Consider the following 24,637-nt stretch of genomic DNA (forward strand, 5'->3'; position numbering starts at 1 on the left):
GAACGTTTAAGAGTTTAAAAACACAGTAAAACAGAAATTTGCCATGTCTGCTATACAATTTTGCAGAGAGTGATCAAGATTTTAAAAGGTTAGGTAGTCCCCTGTGCAAGCACCAGTCGTTTCTGACTCTGGGGTGATGTCACATCACGACATTTTCATGGCAGACTTTTTACAGGGTGAACAAAGCAGGGGTCAAATTGCACCTTTAAGACCAACTAAGTTTTATTCAGAATGTAAGCTTTCGTGTGCTAAAAACACACTTCTTCAGACAAGGGGATCAGGTATAGTGGCCTTTCACAGTCAGCTACACTCTCCCCCCAGCAAGCTGGGTACTCATTTTACCGGCCTCAGAGGGATGGACGGCTGAGTGAACCTTGAGTCGGCTACCTGAACCCAACTTCAGCCAGGATCCAACTCAGGTTTGTGAGCAGAGAGCTTAGATTGCAGTACTGCAGCTCTACCACTCTGCGCCATGGGGCTCTTGCTCAAGATTAGCCTTATAGTATCAGAAAAGGTTGAATATTTCAGCATCCATTTGCTAAGGAATTTTTCTCTTGCTGTTGCACATTTTGGACAATAGACAAAAATATGAGATGCTGAGTCAAGTTCTTTCAGAAAGTAGTCACAACAGCGCTGGTCTAAAGGTGTTTGGAGAAAATGGCCCTTCATCTGAGCTGTTGGGAATGTGTTATAGTGTGCGATCATACATGACCGCCTCAATTTTGGGACTGTCAGGGTGTTAACAACTTGTGGGCACTCAACGAAATTGTTGAGCAGTCAGGTTAGAATGGGTAAAAGGAAGTACTTCTTCACCCAAAAGGTGATTAACACATGGAATTCACTGCCAGAGGAGGTGGTGGCAGCTACAAGCATAGCCAGCTTCAAGAGGGGATTGGGTAAACATACGGAGCAGAGGTCCATCAGTGGCTGTTAGCCACAAGACATAGATGGAACTCTCTGTCTGGGCCAGTGATGCTCTGTATTCTTAGTGCTTGGAAAGGGGGCACAGTGGGAGGGCATCCAGTGTCCTGGTCCCACTGGTGGACCTCCTGATGGCACCTGTGTGACAGAGTGTTGGACTGGATGGGCCACTGGCCTGATGCAACATGGCTTCTCTTATGTTCTTATATAGAGGCAGGTCAAATTTAGTAGAGTATTTAATTTCCAGATGAAGTGGGGAGCATTTTACATCTTGGCGTCCTTTTGAAGAGCATCCCAGTTGTGTTAATCAGCTTCTCTGTAAATAAAGTTTGCCATCTTTTGGTTAGAATTTTTTGGCCTTCATAAGCCCAGCTGGTCCCCTTTGTGCGATGTTTGTTGCATGCATACGAAAGCTTACATTCCGAATAAAACTTTGTTGGTCTTAAAGATCCACTTGATTCCTACTTTGTTCATCCCTAAATGGGTCACCCTACCAAGTCAATTTAGATATCTGGGTCACTATACCAAAATGGCTGGGAACAGATGCTCTACAGCAGGGGAGGCCAACAGTAGCTCTCCAGATGATTTTTGCCTACAACTCCCATCAGCCCCAGCCAGCATGGCCAATGGCTGGAGCTGATGGGAGTTGTAGGCAAAAAACATCTGGAGAGCTACCGCTGGCCACCCCTGCTCTACAGCAGTGGCCCCCAATCTTTTTGGCCCCAGGGCCGGCCCGCCCACCACAGCTCCAGGGCCAGCAGGGTGGGGGCACTGAATTCAGCCTCCCCCCTGCCACACCTCCTCCTCCCTGCCCCCCCACGCTGTGCCTCCTCCTCCCTCCCTTTTTACCAGTTTAAGGCAGGGGAAGGGGCGGTGAAGGGCCTCCCTTCTTTAAAGGCCGACCCCACCCCTTGCTGATCAGCAGGGGAAAGAAACCATGGCAGCAGTGGCAGCAACCCACTGAAAAAACGGCGTTGCCCTTGCCTCCTCCCCACTTCCTTTCCGGGCACCACGGGGGGGGGGGCAGAGCAGCGGGGCTGTGTGGCCCAGTTGTTAACAGGCTGCAAACTGGTACCAGTCCGCAGTCCGGGTGTTGGGGACTCCTGCTGTATCGCACTGCAGTGAGTATGGCCATCTGCAGGGATAGCTGACCTGTGTTCTTGCTCTGTTCTCCAGCCAGGGGACAAGAAATGGATCCTATTGGACAAAAACCGGTTAGATGCTCACAGGTTTTCAGGAGGCAGCATTTAGTGGCTCTGTGGCCCCTGCTTACTTATGAGTAGGCTGAACTTCAAGGTGGGGGGGATAGGCCCGTGGCTACAGGGAGAGTCTGTGGAGCCACTGTCCCCAATTTCCAGGTGGGCCCCCCTGGAAGCCCAGGGCACAGCCTACTTATTTCTTTTTGCCATGGCCGAGCCGGGCAAGCGTCATCAGCAGCGGCTGGAGCTGGGAGAGCTGGGCAGGGCACAGTGCCCTGCAGCAGGGAAAGCAGCAGGCGGAGAGGAGGGAGGCGGAGGAGCAGGTGGTGGAGGAAGCCACGTGGAATGGGCCAGGGAGGAGGGGCAGATGGAGCCGCTGGCTGCAAAACGCTGGGGTGGGGGAGAGGGAGGTGGAAGGACCCGCCCCCCGCCACTTGCAGGCAAGGTCCAGTCCCTTCTTGACTCCATCAGGTTTGGCTGCCTCGACTTGGCCACTTTCAGAGCCTCCAGCTTTTGCCCCTTCCCCAGAAAGCTTCTGAGAAGTGGCAAGCCCTGCAGTGGATGGGAAAGGGTGCCCCTCAACTTGTAAAGTTCTGACTATGTCCCTGGGGAGATGAGTGGCAGGCAGTGGCAGGGAGAGATTTTGGCCTCTGTGTGCCTTACCTGTGAGTCTCCCAGGGCACCTGTGGCTCCCCTCCTCCAATTCTAACACATGAACATGATCAGGCCTCAAATTCAGCAGGAGCTCACAGGAGTGCAGCTTCTGAACCTTTCTGATGGCTCCTCCTCTTACTCCCCACCTACCTTGTCCATTGAATAGTAAGTGCAACTGCACGCTCCAATCCCTGAGTTAGGAGAGTGGGTAGTCAGCCAGCAAACAGGGGCTTTGCCACACCCCCAGCAGCCCTCATTAACCCCTGGAGAAGCCCCCCCACACCCTTTCTCCACTTCTTATGTGATTTTGGGCAGTGGGTGGCTTGCTGGCCTTTTGACTGGAGGGGTGTGGCCAAAGAGAGCCCCAGGTGAGTGAAGCCTGCTCAGGCTGGCTGGATCTCTAGCCAGTCCAAGCAGGCCTCACTCATCTGGGGCTCTCCTTTCTTGTGTCAGGTTGCTTTTGGCTGGGGGGGGGCAGCATATGCTAATGAGTTATGCTAATGAGCTCCACCACCTATTTTTCTACAAAATGACCCCTGCACATGATCTCATGTTTCATGGGAGTGTGGAATCTGGTCTGATCTGAGAGAACGGTATTTGTCCTCTCTCTTAATAGATTATATGATTTTACCATTTGAAAAAAAATCATCTCATTTTTTCCTTAACGATGGGAATTGGAAAACTCCCTTTGCAGTTGGCTAAATATTTTAGCTTCGGCGATTGCCTGGGAGAGGGTTGGAAACTTGTTCTGTTCAAGAGTCAGAAAAGCAGCAAGATTAAAACAACAAAAAAAGATGCTATGATCTCACAAGGCTTTTAGATTGCTCTTTAATGAATCCATGCTGCTTTTAAAGCCCTTTGGGAAAATCTCTGTTTTAGTCGCTGCTGAAGTTTTTAAATAATCTTCCTCCATTTCCACAGCAGCAAGCATTCATGCGTTGCTTTTTCTTTCATTACAGATTCTATCTTGATTATAATCCTTGCACACTTTTATTGCAAACTACCTTGGACGTTCCCAGAAGAAAATTTCTATTTTGATTCCTGATGTGTCATAAACTACGGTTGCCACTTTCCAGGTAGCCCCTGGAGATCTCCAGATATGACAGCTGATGGCCAGACAACCAAGATCAGTTCCCCTAGAGAAAATGGCTGCTTTGGAGGGTGAGCTCTATGACATAGTGCCCCACTGAAGTCCCTCCCCTCCTCAAAGTCTGACCTCCCCAGACTCCACCCCCCAAAAAGCTCCAGCCAGCTTTCACTCTCCAGCATAATGCATTCCCTCTCTCCTGACTAAACATGGGTGGTTCCAACAGTTAGCAATACCTAAACAAGTGAATATATCTTGCATCACTTCCAAAATCACTGCTGATGCAAAAATACCTGTCGGAGGAGGAGGAGGAGGAAGAAGAAGAAGAAGAAGAAGAAGAAGATGATATTGGATTTATATCCCACTTTATACTCTGAATCTCAGAGTCCCAGAGCGGTCACAATCTCCTTTTACCACCATCCCCCACCACAACAGATAGGTAGGTGGAGCTGAGAGAGCTCTTACAGCAGCTGCCCTTTCAAGGACAACTCCTACGAAAGCTGTGGCTGACCCAAGGCCATTCCAGCAGCAGCAAGTGGAAGAGTGGGGAATCAAACTCGGTTCTCTCAGATCAGAGTCCACACCCTTAACCATGACACCAAACTAGCACTACTTTCTCTCCTCCCCCCTCCCCCTCCCACAGCAGCCAATAATGCTGGCTGAGATTTTCTCCTGGGAGATGCCCCCCACCTGGAACAGCACAAGGGGAGAGACAGAGGTCTGCTGAAGAAGGGGGGGGGGGAATCAGCAAACCCCCCCCCCTTCTGCCAGCAGAAATGTCCACAAGATCCATTCCCATGTACTGACAGAAGATGCCTTAGTATGGATCCCATAATTTCAAGTCGGTCCTCCCAAACAGAACGTTTGAGCATGCGAGTACCATTTCTGGAGCTGTAAAAAGGTGGTAGAATGCCCAGGCCACAGAACTGACCCTTCTAGAACCAGAGTCCCCAAGAGGTTAGCCATCCTTCAACACCTTCCTGGCATTCAGCAAATGCTTTTGGAAAGTGGCCGGGACCAGTTGGGACTTTTCCTCAGGATGGTTTCTGATTGGCTGAGCATGAAGATCTTCCCTGAATGACTGAAAGTAAGCTACAAGTACAGGCAAGAAAATACCACTGAGCTCTGTCTACAGCAAATATGGGCTCCATTGACTATTCTTTCCTCAAATGCAGCCATTCTAGGAAAAGCCTCTGGGGGCCTAGATCATGCTAAGCAAGTTAAAAGTGCAGGGTTTTCAACCTTGGGGGGAAAAGCTCTGTGTCATTTTATCTTTGTCAAACAGGGTGGAAAGAATTAATTTCACTATGCAGAGGAGAACAGGATTTTACTGGATCAAAACCAGACGCTTCAAACGCATTTTTATGATCTGCAAAATTTCGCAGCCTTTGGAACGATACAGATGCGCAAATCTCCAAACCCGTCCCAAATCCCCAATAATTAAAAAGAGCTTGACATGATTCCATTGGATGCAAGGCAAGAGCCAGCACTGAAAAAGGGAAGCATCCTGAGCTCTTTTGCCTTTCGCTGCAGAACTCCATAAGTACACGGAGAGTGCCAGTTTGGTGTAGTGGTTAAGTGTGCAGACTCTTATCTGGGAGAACCGGGTTTGATTCCCCACTCCTCCACTTGCACCTGCTGGAATGGCCTTGGGTCAGCCATAGCTCTGGCAGAGGTTGTCCTTGAAAGGGCAGCTGCTGCGAGAGCCCACTCAGCCCCACCCGCCTCACAGGGTGTCTGTTGTGGGGGGAGAAGATATGGGAGATTGAAAGCTGCTCTGAGTCTCTGATTCAGAGAGAAGGGTGGGGTATAAATCTGCAGTCTTCTTCTTCTACATTGTAAACATACTCACAAATGCAAGACACACTTACAAAACAAAAATAGCTTCAGCTTGCCTATCCACAATGTCATATCCCACAGCTAGCGGGAATGGCTCAGAGGATACTTTTTCAGCCCTACCACTCTCTCCTCTCTTCTTTGGTTCCCCAACATGACACCCAAGGGCGGCCCCGTAGCCAGGATTTGGAAGATAGGGGGCCTTTTAATTTTTTCAGGTGGCATTCAGTGGCCCCAACTGTTGGGAAACTGTGTAAAATTCAAAGGTGTGGAGATGGCAATAAAAAGAAATAAAGTTTGGTGTAGTGGTTAAGTGTGTGGACTTAACCAGTGTGCGGAGAGCCAGTTTGGTGTAGTGGTTAAGTGTGCGGACTCTTATCTGGGAGAACTGGGTTTGATTCCGCACTCCTCCACTTGCATCTGCTAGCATGGCCTTGGTCAGCCATAGCTCTGGCAGAGGTTGTCCTTGAAAGAGCAGCTGCTGTGAGAGCCCTCTCCAGCCCCACTCACCTCACAAGGTGTCTGTTGTGGGGGAGGAAGGTAAAGGAGATTGTGAGCCGTTCTGAGACTCTTCGGAGTGAAGGGCGGGATAAGATCCCGCAGGGCCCTCACCTCTTCCGGTAGCTGGTTCCACCACATAGGGGCCATTGTAGAAAAGGCCCTGTCTCTAGTTGTCTTGAGACGCACTTCCTTGGGCCCGGGGATGTTGAGAAGATTTTGAGTCCCAGACCTCAGTACTCTCTGGGGAACGTGTGGGGAGAGACGGTCCCTCAGGTAGGCAGGTCCCAGGCCATATAGGGCTTTAAAGGTAATGACCAGCACCTTGTACCAGACCCGGTATGTTATTGGGAGCCAGTGCAGAGCCCGAAGACCCGACCGAATGTGCCCCCATCTTGGGAGGCCCAGTAACAGCCGGGCCGCGGCATTCTGCACCAGCTGCAATTTCCGGGTCCGGCACAGGGGCAGCCCCATGTAGAGGGCGTTGCAGTAATCCAACCTCGAGGTGACCGTAGCATGGATCACTGTTGCTAGGTCGTCGGGGTCCAGAAAGGGGGCCAACTGCCTTGCCCGTCTAAGATGAAAAAACGCGGACTTGGCAGTGGTCGCTATCTGAGCCTCCATCTTTAGGGACGGCTCCAGTAGCACCCCCAGGCTTCTGACCCTGTCCGCTGGCCTCAGCGGTACACCGCCAAAAGCTGGCAGGAGGATTTCCGCCCCCCGGTCCCCGACGGCCCAAACAAAGGACCTCTGTCTTCGCAGGATTCAGTGTCAGTCCACTCAGTCTGAGCCACTCAGCCACGGCCTGTAATGCCTGATCTAGGTTCTCTGGGGCGCAGACCGGTCGGCCGTCCATAAGTAGATAGAGCTGGCATATAGATGTTGAATAACATCGGGGAGAGAACCGCTCCCTGGGGCACCCCGCAGTTAAGTGAGCGCCTCTGGGATAGTTCCCCCCCAATCGCGACCCTTTGTCCCTGACCTTCAAGGAAAGAGGAAAGCCACTGCAAGGCCAGCCCCTGAATCTCCGCGTCGGCGAGGCGGCAAGTCAGCAACTGATGGTCGACCGTATCGAATGCCGCCGATAGATCCAACAGCATCAGTACCGCCGAGCCACCCCGATCCAGATATAAACATACACACACATATATTGTCGCTAATAGCCACCGATGGACCTCTGCTCCATATTTTTATCCAATAGATTCAAACAAAATAGCAATTTGGAAAGCCAGGAAATGAACGATGGCACTTCAGCTCTTCTGAACCTATGAGTACAAAAGACAGTTCCCTGAAGAAGGATACTTCCGAAATGGTTCATTATCATTCGTTGGACTACAGTTTAAACGTTGCGTGGTTCTTTGGACAGTGGTTGTGTCATGCATAGGACTGTTTTATTATCTGTATCACTGAATTGTTTATTAGCACACAGAAGTTGCAGATTGTGGATTACACTGAGAATTATTTTCTACATGGAGCGAGGGTGTTGTTTTTTCCAGTTTTGTTTTCCTCTGTGGTTCCGATCTCCACTGATGGAAAAAACAAGTAAACAGATGAGCAAGCTGATCACGACTCACCCCTTGATAACTGATTTGGAACCCGTTTACCAAACTGCAGGTGAATTGGGACTTATAAAAAGAATAAGCCTTTAAGAAGAACTGTCAGTTAAGCACAGTCCAAACACAACCAACTTGTTATCAAAAGGCAGGGACAAAGAACTTCTGTTGTAGGGCATCATGTAAACACATTGCACAAATTCAGCAGACTGAAAGCTTTCCTTCCCTGAAAAAATGGTACAGCAGAATTTGAACTAGCAGCACCACCTTCAGGTACAAATCAGAAGAGCACAACGCTCAAAAGAGAATTTGTGTGGTGTTGATTTTCTTCCCCACTGCAACTAAAATAAAGTGCACTGTAGAATATCCACAACCGTCCCATCATTCACAGAGCCTCCAAAACCTGGCCCACCATTAAAGAACATCTACCTGATTGTCAGTAGGCATACAGACAACGCTCAAACAAGCCAGAGCAGAGAATATACACATCATCAGAGGGAAGAAGAGGCCAACAGAAGAAGAAGATATTGGATTTATATCCCGCCCTCCACTCCGAAGAGTCTCAGAGCAGCTCACAATCTCCTTTACCTTCCCCCCCACACAACAGACACCCTGTGAGGTAGATGAAGATATTGGATTTATATCCCGCCCTTCACTCCGAAGAGTCTCAGAGCAGCTCATAATCTCCTTTACCTTCCTCCCCCACAACAGATACCCTGTGAGGTGGGTGGGGCTGGAGAGGGCTCTTACAGCAGCTGCCCTTTCAAGGACAACCTCTGCCAGAGCTATGGCTGACCCAAGGCCATGCTAGCAGGTGCAAGTGAAGGAGAGGGGAATCAAACCTGGTTCTTCCCGATAAGAGTCTGCGCACTACACCAAACTGGCTCTCCAAAGGAATTCAGCCATTCCCACAAAACCCATTTTCATCATAGAACCGAATCCAGTCCCATATTGGGCTGTATTTTGGTTTTTCTCTGAAATGTTTATTTTATTTTATATATTTAATGGATTTACAGTCTGCCCTTTCCCATAATGGGCACAGGGCAGGTTACTAGCAAAAATCCAAACAACAAAACAATCAGAACAAGCAACCAAGATAAAGCAGCTTGGATGGTGTAGCACATTTTATAAGTTAAGGCATAGATGTTATAGATGTCCTAGATGTTGACCGGATATCTAACAGTCCAGATGGCTGGTCATTGCAGGGGAGGTCTGTTAGAATTTAGATGGTATAAACAATGAAATGAAGATGCCCGCTTGCCTCAGCCAAAAGCTTGGTGGAATTGCTCTATTTTACAAGCCCTATGGAATGGTAGTAAATCCAGTATATTTTGTGATTGATCAATGCAGTGATCAATAAATTCTATCAGTGGATGCTCAAGCATCCACATCTGTTCCACCATTCAGGAATCTCTATCTGGTTACTAATGGTACTTTCTGCATCTTCCCCGGGTGCAAGAAATCTTGCACTGTGGGAAGGTGGTAGCATTATTCATTTTTGAAGCTATTTAGAAAATTCTTTATGCCACCTGTCCAGGAACCTGCCCTGGGTGGCTTATGAGATAAAAACAATAAAAACTAAATATTAAAAGGTATTAATTTAAAGTGCTGCATTGAAAAGCCAGCCATTTTCACATTAGTGAAATGATCTAATTGGGGGGGGGGGGGAATTCTAGCCAGAGCTCCTTTGCATATTAGGCCACACACCCCTGATGTTGCCAATCCTCCAAGAGCTTACAAGGCTCCTTTTTGTAAGGAGCTCCTGCTAGAATTCCACCCCTGGATCTGATCAAGAGAAGGTGTTTCAAAGTCCTCCAACAAGAGTTGTCCAACTCCTCCAGTTTTCAGCTGGTACAAAGGAAGGTTTTACCTACTGCAGAAAACTCTCTCATTGAGGCACTTCACTTCAGGATTCTTCCACTCCTTCCATGGAAGAGGTCCTTCCCCTCCCCCCACCACCCGCAGTTTGAATAGCTGGTGATGGAAAGAACTGGCAAGTCTGCCAATGGACCCCAACGGGTTTGCAAGGCAAGAAACAATGAGAAGTGGTTTGCTGTTGCCCGCCTCTGTGTAGCTACCCTGGACTTTCCATCCAAGTGCTCACCAGGCCAACTCTACTTAGTTTCTGAGATCCAACAAGACTGGGCTTGCTTGGGCCACCCAGGTTGAAATCAAGGACCCAGGAACTCAGATTTCTACCATTCACCCACATCAAGAAACAAAAGTAACGATCGATCGGGTAACAAACACTCTACCGGCATGGCACTCCCGTTACTTCTAAAGAAAAAGACATAATACGAATCTTGCCCAAAAGAAAACTGGTTTCCTTACTTTTTCTCGACCTGGAGAAGAACTTGATGCCACCAGGAGAGGTAGACGAGCTGGAGGTGGGGGAGGAAGAGTCTTTGGAGGAAGACCGGAAGATCCCGCTGAAGCTCATCCGGCGGGGGGTGCGCGGAGGGGACTCCTGGTAGGGGAAAGGGAACACTGTTTTGGGGGAGCCTGGGCTCTGCTTGGTCTTGACAGGGGCCGAGGCGGGGCTGGAAGGGCGGTTCTGGAGCCCCTTGGAGAAGAGCCCCTTGGAAGGGCTGCCGGTGCTGTAGCAGTCTTCCACCTAGGAGGGAAGGGGAAAAGGGCAAGTGTCAAATATTTGCTCTCCAAGCATGCCGGCAAGAAGCCATTCACTGAATGACTGATCATCTTCCTGCAGCAAATGGGTCACGCTGAAAGACTGCACAGGCAACACTGTTGGAGATTAGAAAACGAAATGCATATTCAATTCCAAGCCCTGCTGTCTATGGCAAACACGAGACAAGGGGCAGTCAGAGAGAGGGCCTTTTCAGTGGTGGCACCTCCCTTTAGAATTCCCTCCCCCTTGAGGCATGTCTGGCACCTCCCTTAAGTTTCTTTAGGTAGCAGGCCAAAACAATTCTTCTTACGCAGGGTTCCATCTTTCCCCCCACTGTTTCTAGGCTCTGCTGCTGGCCTGAGGATAGGGTTGCCAAGTCCAATTCAAGAAATATCTGGGGACTTTGGGGTGGAGCCAGGAGACTTTGGGGGTGGAGCCAGGAGACATTGGGGGTGGAGCCAGGAGACATTGGGGGTGGAGCCATAAGCAAAGTTGTGACAAGCACAATTGAACTCCAAAGGGAGTTCTGGCCATCACATTTAAAGGAACCGCACACTTTTTAAATGCCTTTCCTACATTAGAAATAATGAAAGATAGGGGCACCTTCTTTTGGGGCTCATAAAATTGGACCCCCTGGTCCAATCTTTTTGCAACCTGGAGAGCATTTTGAGGAGTGTCATCAAATGCTATGCTGAAAATTTGGTGCCTCTACCTCAAACAACAGCCCCTCCAGAGCCCCAGATACCCCCAGATCAATTCTCCATTATACCCTATACGAATTGATCTCCATAGGGAATAATGAAGTGCCCAGCAGACATTTCCCTCCCCCACCCCGTTTCTGACGACTCTGAAGCGGGGGAGGGCCTGCTCCCACCTGGGAATTGGCATCTCTACTCACGAGTTGCTGAACTTCCAACTTCTTCGAAGTAACCCAGAGCAACCAAAGGTTCCAGTTTACCTTCCCTATGTAAACGACCTCTGAAAAGATTGTGCAACCAACAGAGGGTCTGGGCTGCTTTCACAGCCATTGGGAGCAGCCATGTTGTTTTGCCTGCTCCCCCCGCCCCCATTCAGCCTTAAAGACACAGACACACCATCCAAAAGGAAGCCTTTCCAAGTGGAGTCTGAAGCCTCCCTCCCTTACTGTTCCGGAAGGGAGGGGTGAGCGAAGCCTCTTCCTGCTGTCTATTAAGAGAACGTGATGCCCGCCAAAGCGAGTAAGCAGAAGGCTACCGTCGTCCCTCTGAGCGCACCGAGGGGCGGGGATGGGGGCAGCGGGCAGGCCACCTTCCCCCCGGCACGCTCCGAGGAGTGTGTGCTCTACTGATGCTCACCAAAGTGGGTAAGCAAGGGGCTGGTGTCGCTCCTCTGAGTGTGTGTGAGGGGGTGCAGAACATGGCACTGCATTGCGGTGGGGAGAAGTGGGGAGGGGTGGCCTGTGGGTGCTCCTGCAGAGGGGGGCAGTGGGTAGTTAGTCCACCTGGGGCGCCACACCCCCCAGGGCCGGCCCTGCCAATAAGATATGACAGCTGTTTTAAAAACTCTCCTCTGATTTCCACCAAAATGCAAAAGCATTCACGGCAACGCAGATGATGTTTCTTGGCAGCTTTCGACCATAACCCCTATCACCGTGCGGGGAGCGGGGGAAAGCAATTAAAATGATATGCTGATATTCATGGTACGTGCTGCACACATCGCTGTTTTAATTGTTTTATTGTTAAAGAGACAGTACGAGGGGAACACAAAGAAAGTTGATCAGTTCCCATTCTTGAACACCCCCTCCCCCCCGTTATCATTCCAGTCAAGGCAACTCAAAAAAGATAATTTGATCAATTATTTACTTTAACGAGAAGAGGAACGGGCAGATCCCAGGACAACGCCAGGAATTGTTTTTTTCCTGCTGTGCAGGCCCCGCGTTGAGTTGCGAGGTAGGATTGTTTTTGTACTTTCCACATGCGTATCTGACGGTATCTAAACCCTAATAAAAATGACACATGGATAATCAGGGAGTTTAACATACACAGGCCCTTCCGGAGGCCTGGCTGTTCCTAAAGTTCAAGTTCAAAAAGCAAAGGTTGAGCATCTCTGCAGGCCTTGGTCTCAGCACGTCCCATTTAAATATTAGCCAAGTGTGGAAGCCTGGGGGCTGTCAATCAAGGGCAAGGGAACAAGCATCTGCCCCTCCAGCGGTCTGTAAGGTCTTGGGAGTCCCGCACTTTCCACAAGTCGTTCTGCAGGCTGACCACCAGGGGGCGGAAGGAGGATGTGAAGGAAGGCGAGCTGATTCAAGAAACACAGGTAATCGATTTGTTGTTTTTTTTATGCTTTGACATCTTTTCAAGCTACTTTTGGGGCTGGCGCTGAGACTTGTAGGGCAGCCAGCTCTGGGTTGGGAAATTCCTGGAGACCTAGAGGGTGAAGTCTGGCGAAGATGGGGTTTGGGGAGGGGAGGGATGTCATCAACAAGGTACAGTGCTAGAGAGCAGCGATCCCCAACCGTTTTGGCACCAGGGACTGGTTTTGTAGAAGACAATTTTTCCACGGACCGGTGTGCGTGTGTGTGTGATGGTTTCAGGGTGATACAATTGTGCACTTTATTTCTATTAGTTTGGCGTGGTGGTTAAGTTGCGGACTCTTATCTGGTAGAACCAGGTTTGATTCCCCACTCCTTCTCATGCACCTGCTAGCATGGCCTTGGGTCAGCCATAGCTCTGGCAGAGGTTGTCCTGGAAAGGGCAACTTCTGGGGAGAGCTCTCTCAGCCCCACCCACCTCATAGGGTGTTTGTCGTGGGGGAGGAAGGGAAAGGAGATTGTGAGCAAGTTCCGAGACTCTGAAATATGGAGTGGAGGACAGGATATAAATCCAATGTCAGTTTTGTGTAGTGGTTAAGTGTGCGGACTCTTCTCTGGGAGAACCGGGTTTGATTGCCCACTCCTCCACTTGCACCTGCTAGCATGGCCTTGGGTCAGCCATAGCTCTGGCAGAGGTTGTCCTTGAAAGGGCAGCTGCTGTGAGAGCCCTCTCCAGCCCCACCCACCTCACAGGGTGTCTGTTGTGGGGGAGGAAGGGAAAGGAGATGGTGAGCCGCTCTGAGACTCTGTCCTCGAAAGGGCAGCTGCTGTGAGAGCCCTCTCCAGCCCCACCCACCTCACAGGGTGTCCGTTGTGGGGGAGGAAGGGAAAGGAGATGGTGAGCCGCTCTGAGACTCTGTCCTTGAAAGGGCAGCTGCTGTGAGAGCCCTCTCCAGCCCCACCCACCTCACAGGGTGTCTTTTGTGGGGGAGGAAGGGAAAGGAGATGGTGAGTCGCTCTGAGACTCTGTCCTTGAAAGGGCAGCTGCTGTGAGAGCCCTCTCCAGCCCCACCCACCTCACAGGGTGTCTGTTGTGGGGGAGGAAGGGAAAGGAGATGGTGAGCCGCTCTGAGACTCTGTCCTTGAAAAGGCAGCTGCTGTGAGAGCCCTCTCCAGCTCCACCCACCTCACAGGGTGTCTGTTGTGAGGGAGGAAGGGAAAGGAGATTGTGAGCGCTCTGAGACTCTGTCCTTGAAAGGGCAGCTGCTGTGAGAGCCCTCTCCAGCCCCACCCACCTCACAGGGTGTCTGTTGTGGGGGAGGAAGGGAAAGGAGATGGTGAGCCGCTCTGAGACTCTGTCCTTGAAAGGGCAGCTGCTGTGAGAGCCCTCTCCAGCTCCACCCACCTCACAGGGTGTCTGTTGTGAGGGAGGAAGGGAAAGGAGATTGTGAGCCGCTCTGAGACTCTGTCCTTGAAAGGGCAGTTGCTGTGAGAGCCCTCTCCAGCCCCACCCACCTCACAGGGTGTCTGTTGTGGGGGAGGAAGGGAAAGGAGATTGTGAGCCGCTCTCAGACTCTTCGGAGTGGAGGGCGGGATATACATCCAATATCATCATCATCATAATCTTTTTATTATTATTATTGCATTGTAATATATAATGAAATAATTATACAACTCACGACCCGGTTGCTAACTGGCTACGGACCGGTACTGGTCCATGGACCAGGGGTTGGGAACCCCTGCTATAGACGAGTCCACCTTGCAAAGTAACCGTGTTCTTCAAGGAAACCAAACCCTGTCGCTTGCAGACAAGTTGTAATTTCAGAAGCTCTCCAAGCCCCCCCCCCCAGAGGCTGGCGACCCTAAATGCCGTGAGTTTTCTCCTGCTGCATGAATCTTTCTGCATTGATCCAAAACTTGAGCCTGCCGTCTAGAGCTCAGAGAGGTCACCAAACCTGGCACAGCCCACAGAGGGGCGTTCCTTCTTGTTGGGAAATATGTTTTAAATTCAGAGGTGAGGAGGTTGCAATAAATGGAGACGAGACTTAACCTTATCCAGGGCTTTTTTTGTAGGAGAAAGTCCAGCAGGAACTCTTTTGCATATTAGACCACACCTCTTGATGGTACCATTGTTTTGCACAGGATTTTTTGTAGGAAAAGCTCATCAGAAACTCATTTGCATATTAAGTCACACACCCTGACACCAAGCCAGCCAGAACTGCGTTCCTGTGCGTTCCTGCTCCAAAAAAAGCCCTGACTTTATCTAAAGAAATAAAGTTTACTGGTATAAAACATCAGGGAAAGGTACTTGGGATAAAAGAAATAAAACTTAGCATTCTAGCATGGCTATCTATGTCCTATCGGTTACATGGCTATTTTACAACTCTTTGTTAGCTACTTCTTCTACCCAGAGAACTTTGGGGTAGGAAGAAGGGCTATTCACCTTGCATACGAGATCAAAGGCAATTCCACACACAAGGTGTCAACTGAACAACACTGGGTTTACATTTTCCCCTGGGCTTACAAGAGACATTTCCTGGTTGGATTTAAGATACAATACATCAGCGGCTGAAATGTAATTAACTTGAATTCCAACGCTTCTCCATCAGAGCAATAAATAAATAAATACAGGCTCTGCTGCCCTATATAAGAGAGGGTAATTTCTGCCCTAGACTTCCCCTCTCTCTGGGGTGCAGCCCTCTTAGGAAGCTGGGAGCAGAAAGGTACCCCTTCTCTCTCTCATCTCTTGTAGCCTGCTACCGCCTTGGGCTTTGCAAATCTATCCCTCTCACCTAGTGACACCCTGAGGACCAGCACCAAAGAGGAATCTTATCGTACTGCTGCCCAGTAGCCAAAGCAATGGGTTGCCGCCCTGATCAGCTTATAAGGGTCAAGCCATTACGACCCCTTACACTCCCTTCGGGCATTGTTCAGGGCCCTCTTGCAGGTGCTTGGCCCCAGGATTGCTCCGTTAGCTGTCACCCGTGAGAGTCTGAAGGAAGAATGCTTAGCCCACAATGCCCCCATGGAGTCTTTGCACCATACCTGCCTTTATAGCTCTGTATAATGTCCTCTCCCCTGACCTAGAGCAGGGGTGGCCAACGGTAGCTCTCCAGAAGTTTTTTGCCTACAACTCCCATCAGCCCCAGCCAGCATGGCTAATGGCTGGGGCTGGTGGGAGTTGTAGGCAAAAAACTTCTGGAGATCTACCGTTGGCCACCTCTGTCCTAGAGGGTTTAAACTAGTTTTATCTCATCAGATCTCAGAAACTAAGCTGGGTCAGCCCTGGCTAGGATTGGATGGGAGACCACCAAAGGGAGCCCAGGGTTGCTGTACAGCAGCAGAAAAGGCAAATGTCTCTGGCCTAGAATGAGGGGTCACCATAAATTGGCTGCATTTTGAGGGTCCTTTTTGCCAACATTTTGTGTCCCCTCATATTCTAACCTGAAAACCTCACAGTCTTTAGTCTCTCCTCCTTGGGCAAGCCCTCTGACCCCCAGACTGTGTTTTCCGGAGCACAAAATCATAAAATCACAGTTGGAAGGGGCCATAGAGGCCATCTAGTCCAACCCCTCGCTCAGTGCAGGATCAGCCTAGAGCATCCCGGACAAGTGTTTGTCCAGCTGCTGCTTCAAGACTGCCAGTGAGGGACAGCTCAATACCCCCCCAGGGAGCTGATTCTACTACTGAACAACTCTTAATGAAGAAAAAGGTCTTCCTAATATCCAGCCGGTACCTTCCTGCCCTTAATTTAAACCAGGGGTGGCCAAACTTGCTTAAAGTAAGAGCCAAATATAATAAACATCAGAGGTTTGAGAGCCGCAAGACATCAGTGTCAGATGTTAGAGGGAGGAAGGGAGGGAGGAAAACAGATAGGGAGGGGAGGTGGAGGTGGAAAGAAAGCCACTTAAACTTTAAATGCATTCTCCAAGCTGCCAGCTGTCTTGGATTGAAGAAGCGATTTAAAGAGACAAATGCCTTCTTCTCCAAGCTAGCCAATGGGGGCGGTGGGGGCTTCAAGAGCCGCACAATATGTGTGAAAGAACCGCACGTGGCTCCTGAGCCACAGTTTGGCCATCCCTGATTTAAACCCATTATTGGGAGTCCTATCCTCCGCTGTCAACAGGAAGAGCAACTGCGAAGTCTTTGGGGGCCAGGGTCTGAATGGTTATTTTGTTGATTTACCTCATTTATCACCCACTTTTCTCCCCTCCCCCTGGGATCCAAAGTCACTTCCACCACTCTCCTCTCCCTCCAGTTTGTTCTCACAACAACCTTGTGGAGTGGGTAAGGCTGAGAAACCTGTGGCAGAGCGAGAATTCGAATCCAGGTCTCCCAGATCCTGGTCTGACACATGAACTACGACGCCACGCTGGCTCTTTGCCAGGGGTGGAATTCTAGCCAGAGCTCCTTTGCATATTAGGCCACACACCCCTGATGTAGCTAATCCTCCAAGAGCTTACAAAAAAAAGAGCCTTGTAAGCTCTCGGAGGATTGGCTACATCAGGAGGGTGTGGCCTAATATGCAAAGGCGCTCCTGCTAGAATTCCACCCCTGCTTTTTGCACTCACAGCATGACAGGCAGGTGACTTTGAGATGAAGCGAGATGACAGACTAGGGCTGGTCTATCAGGTTGGTATTCCTTTCCCGAGGTACATTTTGAAGCAGGCCTTTTAATGTGACAGCGGAAAGGGAAAGATTGATCCTTCCTGCAAACAAACAGGAACAACAATTGCATTTGCCAGATTACTTGAGGGGGGATGCCATCCGTCTTCGTGTCAAGAGGCAGTAAGACTGCTGCCATCTGGGGTGAGGAAACTGCCCCCTTGCGGAATACTCCCCCGCAAACGGATGCCATTACAGTCGTCCACGATAATACTCAGTTACACAAGTCACCATTCCAGACAGATGTAAGATTAAATGGGCTATTTATCTGTGGCAACATATTCTGTGTCGGGGGAGGTCAGTGGGGTGAAAAGATCGTCTAGAAGGAAAGGAGGAAGGCAGAGCCATCTAGTGGTTGGAGAGAAGCAGTGCGGGTCAGCACATATTCCTCTGTTACAGGGGTGGCCAAACTGTGGCTTGGGAGCCACATGTAATTCTTTCACACATATTGTGTGGCTCTTGAATCCCCCACAGCCCTATCAGCTGGCTCAGAGAAGGCATTTCTCTCTTTAAATCACTTCTCCAATCCAAGCCAGCCAGCAGCTTGGAGAATGCATTTAAAGTTACAGTTGTTTTGTTTCCACCTCTCCCTCCCTCCCTACCTATCTATTTCCCTTCCTTCCTTTCTCCCTTCCTTCCATCCTCCCTCCCTCCCTTCCTGTCTTGCGGCTCTCAAACATCTGATGTTCACATCTTGTGGCTCTCAAACATCTGCCATTTATTCTAAGTGGCTCTTACGTTAACCACGTTTGGTCACCCCTGCTCTGTTATTTCATCCCCTGGGATCAGGACCATGTCAGAGGCTGGCATGGTTGGTCAACCACCACTAGTCCTGGGGAACACTCCCCTCTGGGGACTGGGGGTCGCAGAGAGAGCGAGAGCAGTGGCAAAACGGCAGGCCCAATGAAGGAGCGGGACTTTGTGAGGGACATGCCCGTTTAGGGAGTGCTCTCCACCCAGCCATTCATCTGCTGCCATGTAGAGGGTGGGCTCCCTCTGGGAATCCTACCCCCCCAGGGAAAGTGCATGCGCAATACATAGCCTCTCCTCTCCCGGTGTAGTGAACGCCGCGTGGTCACTGTCTGGCTATGCCTGGCAGATGGTCACTGCAATGGCCTCTCCTGCATTACTGCATCCGTAGCAACACCTTCTCGCTGGTCCCCCCCGTTTTCACAGAGTTTGCTACGTCATGGTGCGACCGAATTGTCCGGCGGTATAACCGGATGGGCAGGCTGGGCCCACCAACTTCGTCAGCCTAAGAGAAGGAAAACTCTAACATCAAACCCGGGCAGATAGAGCTCGTTAATGTAACACCTACCACCTGGAGGACTCACTGCCGGCGTCCCGGCTTACTGGGCCATGGCAGATGACCCCCAGGTGAAAGGGTGGAGCCAGTACCGCGCACACTGCGCTTCACCTAAAAAATTCCTCTGCGCAGGCCTGAAGGGCATATCCACACACACAACCCACAACGCATCAAGTCCTGCAGCGATAGGCAAGGGGCGAAACGGCAGGTGGAAGGTGCCACTGGAAGCCGCAGTCCCGATCCTGCATGTAGGCGGTTCAGGATATTGGTCGCCTGATGCTAACCCGGAGACGAAAGCATCTTTCGGCAGCACCCTGAACGACCAAGCAGCCTTATCTAGGGACAGCACTGCTTGCTCCACACGGAGAGGGGCCTAGAAAAGGTGGCCTAAACAAAGCTCGTCTCCCCCACCCCAGTTGGCTAGCCGCGGTCAACGGGCATCCTTACTTGCGGTCGAAAAATAACAACAAAGAAAAGGCATGCACCTGCCTCACAAAGTGTGCAAAGACTAAAGCTTGCGTGTTGGAACATCAGAACCATGCTTGACACAGTAGGCAGTGGTCGCCCTGAACGACGCTCTGCTCTAGTTGCCCACGAACTTCTCAGGTTGAATATCGACATAGCAGCTCTCAGTGAGGTCCGTTTCCCTAAGGAAGGTAGTCTTCAAGAACACGGTGCTGGCTATACCCTCTACTGGGCGGGTAAGTCAAAGGCTGAGAGCCGTCTTTCTGGCGTTGGCTTCATGGTCAGGAACTCCATTGCCTCCAAACTCGAAAACCTTCCAACAGGTCACTCAGATCGCATCATGTCCATGCGCCTCCCACTTCAAAACAAGCAGCATGCAACACTCTTCAGTGTGTATGCCCCAACCCTTCAAGCAGATCCTGCAGAAAAGAACAAGTTCTATGCTGATCTACGCAACCTCGTACGGAAGACCCCTACAGAGGACAAGGTGATCATCCTTGGCGACTTCAATGCCAGAGTAGGTAAAGACTCGGAAGCCTGGAAAGGAGTACTTGGCAAACACGGCATTGGCAACTGCAATGACAACGGGCGCCTCCTGCTAGAATTCTGCATGGAGCACCAGCTCACCATCACCAACACTATCTTCCAGCAGAAGAACAGTCTGAAGACAACCTGGATGCACCCACGGTCCAAGCATTGGCACCTTATCGACTACATTCTGGTGCGCCAGAGAGACCTTCGAGATGTCTTACACACCCGAGTAATGCCCAGCGCAGAATGTCATACGGATCATCGTCTTGTACGCTGCAATCTCCGTCTTCACTTTAAACCCACACCCAGGAGAGGAGGTATCCCTCGGAGGAAGTTTCAGGTTGGCAGCCTCCAGTCAGCCGAAGTTAAAGCTGCCTTCCAGGCAAAACTCCAGTCAAGAATTGAGGACCTCAGTTGCCCCACAGACCCTTCTCCTGAAGCACTCTGGGAACACCTAAAAACTACCGTCCTGCAGATCTCTGAAGAAGTCCTCGGGTTCTCCACAAGGAAGAACAAGGACTGGTTTGATGAGAACAATCAAGAGATCCAAGAATTACTGGCAAAAAAGAGATCTGCCTACCAAGCACATCTTGCTCAGCCCTCCTGTCCTGGGAAAAAAGCAACCTTTCGCGCTGCATGTAGCAACCTCCAGCGCAAGCTTCGAGACATTCAGAACGAGTGGTGGACCAAGCTTGCAGAGAGAACCCAGCTGTGTACAGACACTGGTGATTTAAGAGGGTTCTACGAAGCCCTGAAGGCAGTATATGGTCCATCATATCAGGCTCAGAGTCCCTTGCATAGTGCAGACGGCCAAGTGCTCCTCACAGACAAGGCATCCATACTGAACCGGTGGTTGGAGTATTTTCAGGTTCTCTTCAGTGCCAACCGCGTAGTTCAAGATTCAGCAATCCACCTCACCCCACTTCAACCGGTGAAAACAGAGTTGGGTGAGATCCCCACCCTAGAAGAGACTGTTAAAGCCATCAAGCAACTGAAAAGTGGCAAGGCAGCAGGAGTTGATGGAATTCCACCAGAGATCTGGAAGCATGGGGGCACAGTACTACATAGCTCACTTCACAAAGTACTTGTCACCTGCTGGGAACAAGGCAAATTACCACAGGACTTTCGCGATGCAATCATCATCACCCTATACAAGAACAAAGGGGAAAAGTCAGACTGCTCCAACTACCGGGGGATAACCCTGCTCTCCATCGCAGGCAAAATCCTTGCCAGAATACTCCTGAACAGACTGGTGCCCACCATTGCAGAAGAACTCCTCCCAGAGAGCCAGTGCGGCTTCAGAGCTAACAGGAGCACCACCGACATGGTATTTGTTCTCAGGCAGCTCCAAGAGAAATGCAGGGAACAGAACAAGGGTCTGTATGTGACTTTTGTCGACCTTACCAAAGCTTTCGATACCGTTAGCAGGAAAGGCCTGTGGCAAATCTTGGAACGTTTAGGATATCCCCCAAGGTTCCTCAGCATGATCATCCAGCTACACGAAGACCAGCGAGGCCAAGTCAGACACTGCAACGACCTCTCGGAGCCCTTCCCAATAGGCACAGGTGTAAAGCAAGGCTGCGTTCTCGCGCCAACTCTCTTTACGATCTTCTTTAGCATGATGCTTCAAAGAGCCGCAGTAGATCTAGATGAGGACGATGGTGTCTACATCCGCTATCGCACCGATGGCAGCATGTTCAACCTGAGGCGACTAAAGGCACACTCCAAGACAATGGAAAAACTCACCCGAGAGCTACTGTTTGCTGATGATGCTGCACTCGTCTCCCACTCGGTATCAGCTCTGCAGCATATGACGTCCTGCTTTGCAGAGGCTGCCAAGCTATTCGGCCTAGAAGTTAGTCTGAAGAAGACAGAAGTTCTCCACCAGCCTGCACCCCAGGAAGATTATCACCCTCCCTGCATCACTGTGGGTGAATCAGTTCTGAAGACAGTCCAGCAGTTCAGCTACCTGGGGTGCATCATCTCCTCAGATGCCAAGATAGACAAGGAGATTGACAACAGGCTGGCAAAGGCAAACCGTGCATTTGGCCGACTGCACAAAAGAGTGTGGAACAACAAGCATCTGAAAAAAGGCACAAAGATCAATGTTTACAAAGCGGTTGTGATGACAACCCTCATCTATGGCTCCGAATCGTGGGTTTTATACCGTCATCACCTGCGACTCCTTGAGCGCTTTCATCAGCGCTGCCTTCGCACCATCCTCAACATCCACTGGAGTGACTTTGTGACCAACACTGAAGTCCTCAAGCGGGCAGAGGTTACCAGCATCGAGGCACTGCTGTTGAAGACGCAGCTGCGCTGGGCGGGGCATATTTCTAGGATGGAAAACCACCGCCTTCCCAAGATTGCCCTGTATGGCGAACTCTCCACCGGCCATCGAAATAGAGGGGCACCAAAGAAGAGGTACAAGGACTCCTTGAAGAAATCCCTTAGCACCTGTCACATCAACCATCACCAGTGGTCTGACCTAGCCTCAGATCGCAAAGCATGGAGGCACACCATCCACCAGGCTGTCTCTTCCTTTGAGAACACACGCATAGCTGGTCTTGAGGACAAAAGGAGATTGAGGAAGAATCGCACTGCTACAGGACCAACCCTAAATCAGACTTTTCCCTGCAGCCGCTGTGGCCGGACCTGCCTGTCCCACATTGGTCTTGTCAGCCACCAGCGAGCCTGCAGCAAACGTGGACTATTGCACCCTTCTTAAATCTTCGTTCGCGAAGCCAAGCCGAGAGAGAGGTACCTCCCAGTTTGGAATCAATATTGGCTTTCAGATTCCATATTAAAATTCCATGCACAGGTTTGCAGTGCCCAATGGGTTTCTTAACTGGTTCATTTCTGAGCAAGAAATGTGCACGTACCACGCTGACCAAACCGCCTGTAGATGCAACCAGAGTTCAAAATTGGGTTGCCAACTTGCAGGTGGTAGAAAATCAATGAGGAAAGGTCACTGCAAGAAACTGACTACACTGAACCTACTGATTAAAAAAAGGTAATGGTAGTCCCCTGTGCAAGCACCAGTCGTTTATGACTCTGGGGTGACATCGCATCACGTTTTCACAGCAGACTTTTTTACGGGGTGGTTTGCCATTGCCTCCCCCAGACATCTACACTTCCCCCCAGCAAGTTGGGTACTCATTTTACCGACCTCGGAAGGATGGAAGGCTGAGTCAACCTCGAGCCAGCTACCTGAACCCAGCTCCCACCGGGATTGAACTCAGCTCGTGAGCAGAGTTTAGGACTGCATTATTGCACTTTTACCACTCTGCACCATGGGGCTCTTATACCTACTGGTTACTGTGACCAAAATTACTAAACACTCATTACATTTATTATAATAACGACAGGTAAATTGACAATTGCATATTACAAACAGATATACAAAAGATAAAATCCATTCTCTGAAAAAAAATCCCTAATGATGGTCTGGATTCCAGTATGGACTTCAATGACATGAAGTAAACTGCAATTTCTTGAATCCCATGAAAGATTTCATCCTAAACCAACAGGACAGTCGGTATTCCACTTCCTGTTTCAATAAAATTTCCTCAGGCACAGGATTTAGAAAAATTTCATAATGTCATTAAAGACATAAAGCCAAGGCTTGTGCAGGACGTAATGTCTCCATTTTCATTTTCTCATCAGCAAAATGCTCAGATGGCTCAAGGCATAATGCTTAGCTTCTGAGATCTGATGAGATCAGGCTTGTCTGGGCTATCCAGGGCATGGCAAGATCTGGGAGAATTCCTGCTCTTCCACGACAGGTTGACAAGTGGCCTCAAACCAGTTGCTACCTCTGAGCCTCGCCTACCTTGCAGGGTGGTTGTTGTGATAAGAAAATGAGGAGAGTGATGTCATAAACTACTCTGGGTCCTCACTGAGGAGAAAAACGAAGGATACTTCTCTACAGGCCTCATTTGGGGCAGGAGCTCACAAAAGTGGAGCTGCGGAACCTCTTTCTTTCTCCCCCCCCTCTCCCCCCCCACCTCCCCATATACTTGCTTCTGGACTCCATCATTCAACCGCCCTGTGAGAATTTTGCTGAACTCTAAAATTTGACAAACTTTCTAATATTTCCCTCCCACAAAAAATAGGAAAATAACCAAAACATATAAAGCAGACGGATGGAAATCTTCATTATGCCATTGCGGCCACACAGGAGAAAGTCATTTAAAATGTATGATGGGAGCCATGTTCCCTCTAAGCTGTGGAGTCTTGTGAGCAAAAATTCTACTTTGTGAGCTGCTGGCATTAAAGTGGTGAGCTCCTGCATAAATGAGTTTGCTCTGCGGCCATTTTTCCTGAGCTGAGACAAAAGTGTGTGAGCTGGAGGCTAAAAAATTGTGAGCTAGCTCACGCTAACTCAGCTTAGAGGGAACACTGGATGGGAGTAAGGTTTTATTATGACAGTTCTAATTTAGTGTATCAGGGGCAGTGTATCAGATGTCAGGGGCAGGCCTTTGATTCAGCAGGAGCTCACAGAAGTGCAGCTCCTGAACCTTTCTGATGGCCCCCCTCTTCCTCCCCACCTACCTTGTCCTCTGAATAGTAGGTGAAGCTGCATAACAATCCCTGGATTAGGAGAGCGGGCAGCCAGCCAGCCACCAGGGGCTTTGCCATGCCCCCAGCAGCCCTCCGTAACCCCTGGAGAAGCCCGCGCCATCCTTTCTCCACTTCTTATGTAATTTTGGGCGGTGGGTGGCTTGCTGACCTTTTGACTGGGTGGGGCAGTCCAAGAGAGCCCCAGTTGAGTGAGGCCTGCTTGGGCTGGCTGGATCTCTAGCCAACCCAAGTAGGCCTTGCTCGCCCGGGGCTTTCCTTTCTTGCATCGGGTTGCTTTTGGCTGGGGGATATGCTAATGAGTTATGCTAATGAGCTCCACCACCTATTTTTCTACAAAGCGACCCCAGGTCAGGAGTGTGTGGCATATGCAAATAAGTTGTGCTAATGGGTTGTGCTAATGTGCCCTTGCCCACTTC

At 50.1% G+C, this 24,637-nt stretch overlaps 1 protein-coding gene across 3 annotated transcripts in view; it reads right to left on the minus strand.

The window, feature by feature from the left end:
• The window catches only part of PRKAG2 (protein kinase AMP-activated non-catalytic subunit gamma 2), a 345,959-nt gene that overhangs the window by 198,610 nt on the left and 122,712 nt on the right, over positions 1–24,637 (minus strand). For all 3 annotated transcript variants that reach the window (XM_060248011.1, XM_060248010.1, XM_060248009.1), the window contains one exon: positions 10,080–10,362. In XM_060248011.1, the coding sequence (XP_060103994.1) occupies positions 10,080–10,362 (283 nt within the window). The remainder of the gene's footprint in view (positions 1–10,079; positions 10,363–24,637) is intronic.

The sequence above is a fragment of the Heteronotia binoei genome, chromosome 10 (genome assembly GCF_032191835.1).
Source record: "Heteronotia binoei isolate CCM8104 ecotype False Entrance Well chromosome 10, APGP_CSIRO_Hbin_v1, whole genome shotgun sequence".
NCBI lineage: Eukaryota > Metazoa > Chordata > Lepidosauria > Squamata > Gekkonidae > Heteronotia > Heteronotia binoei.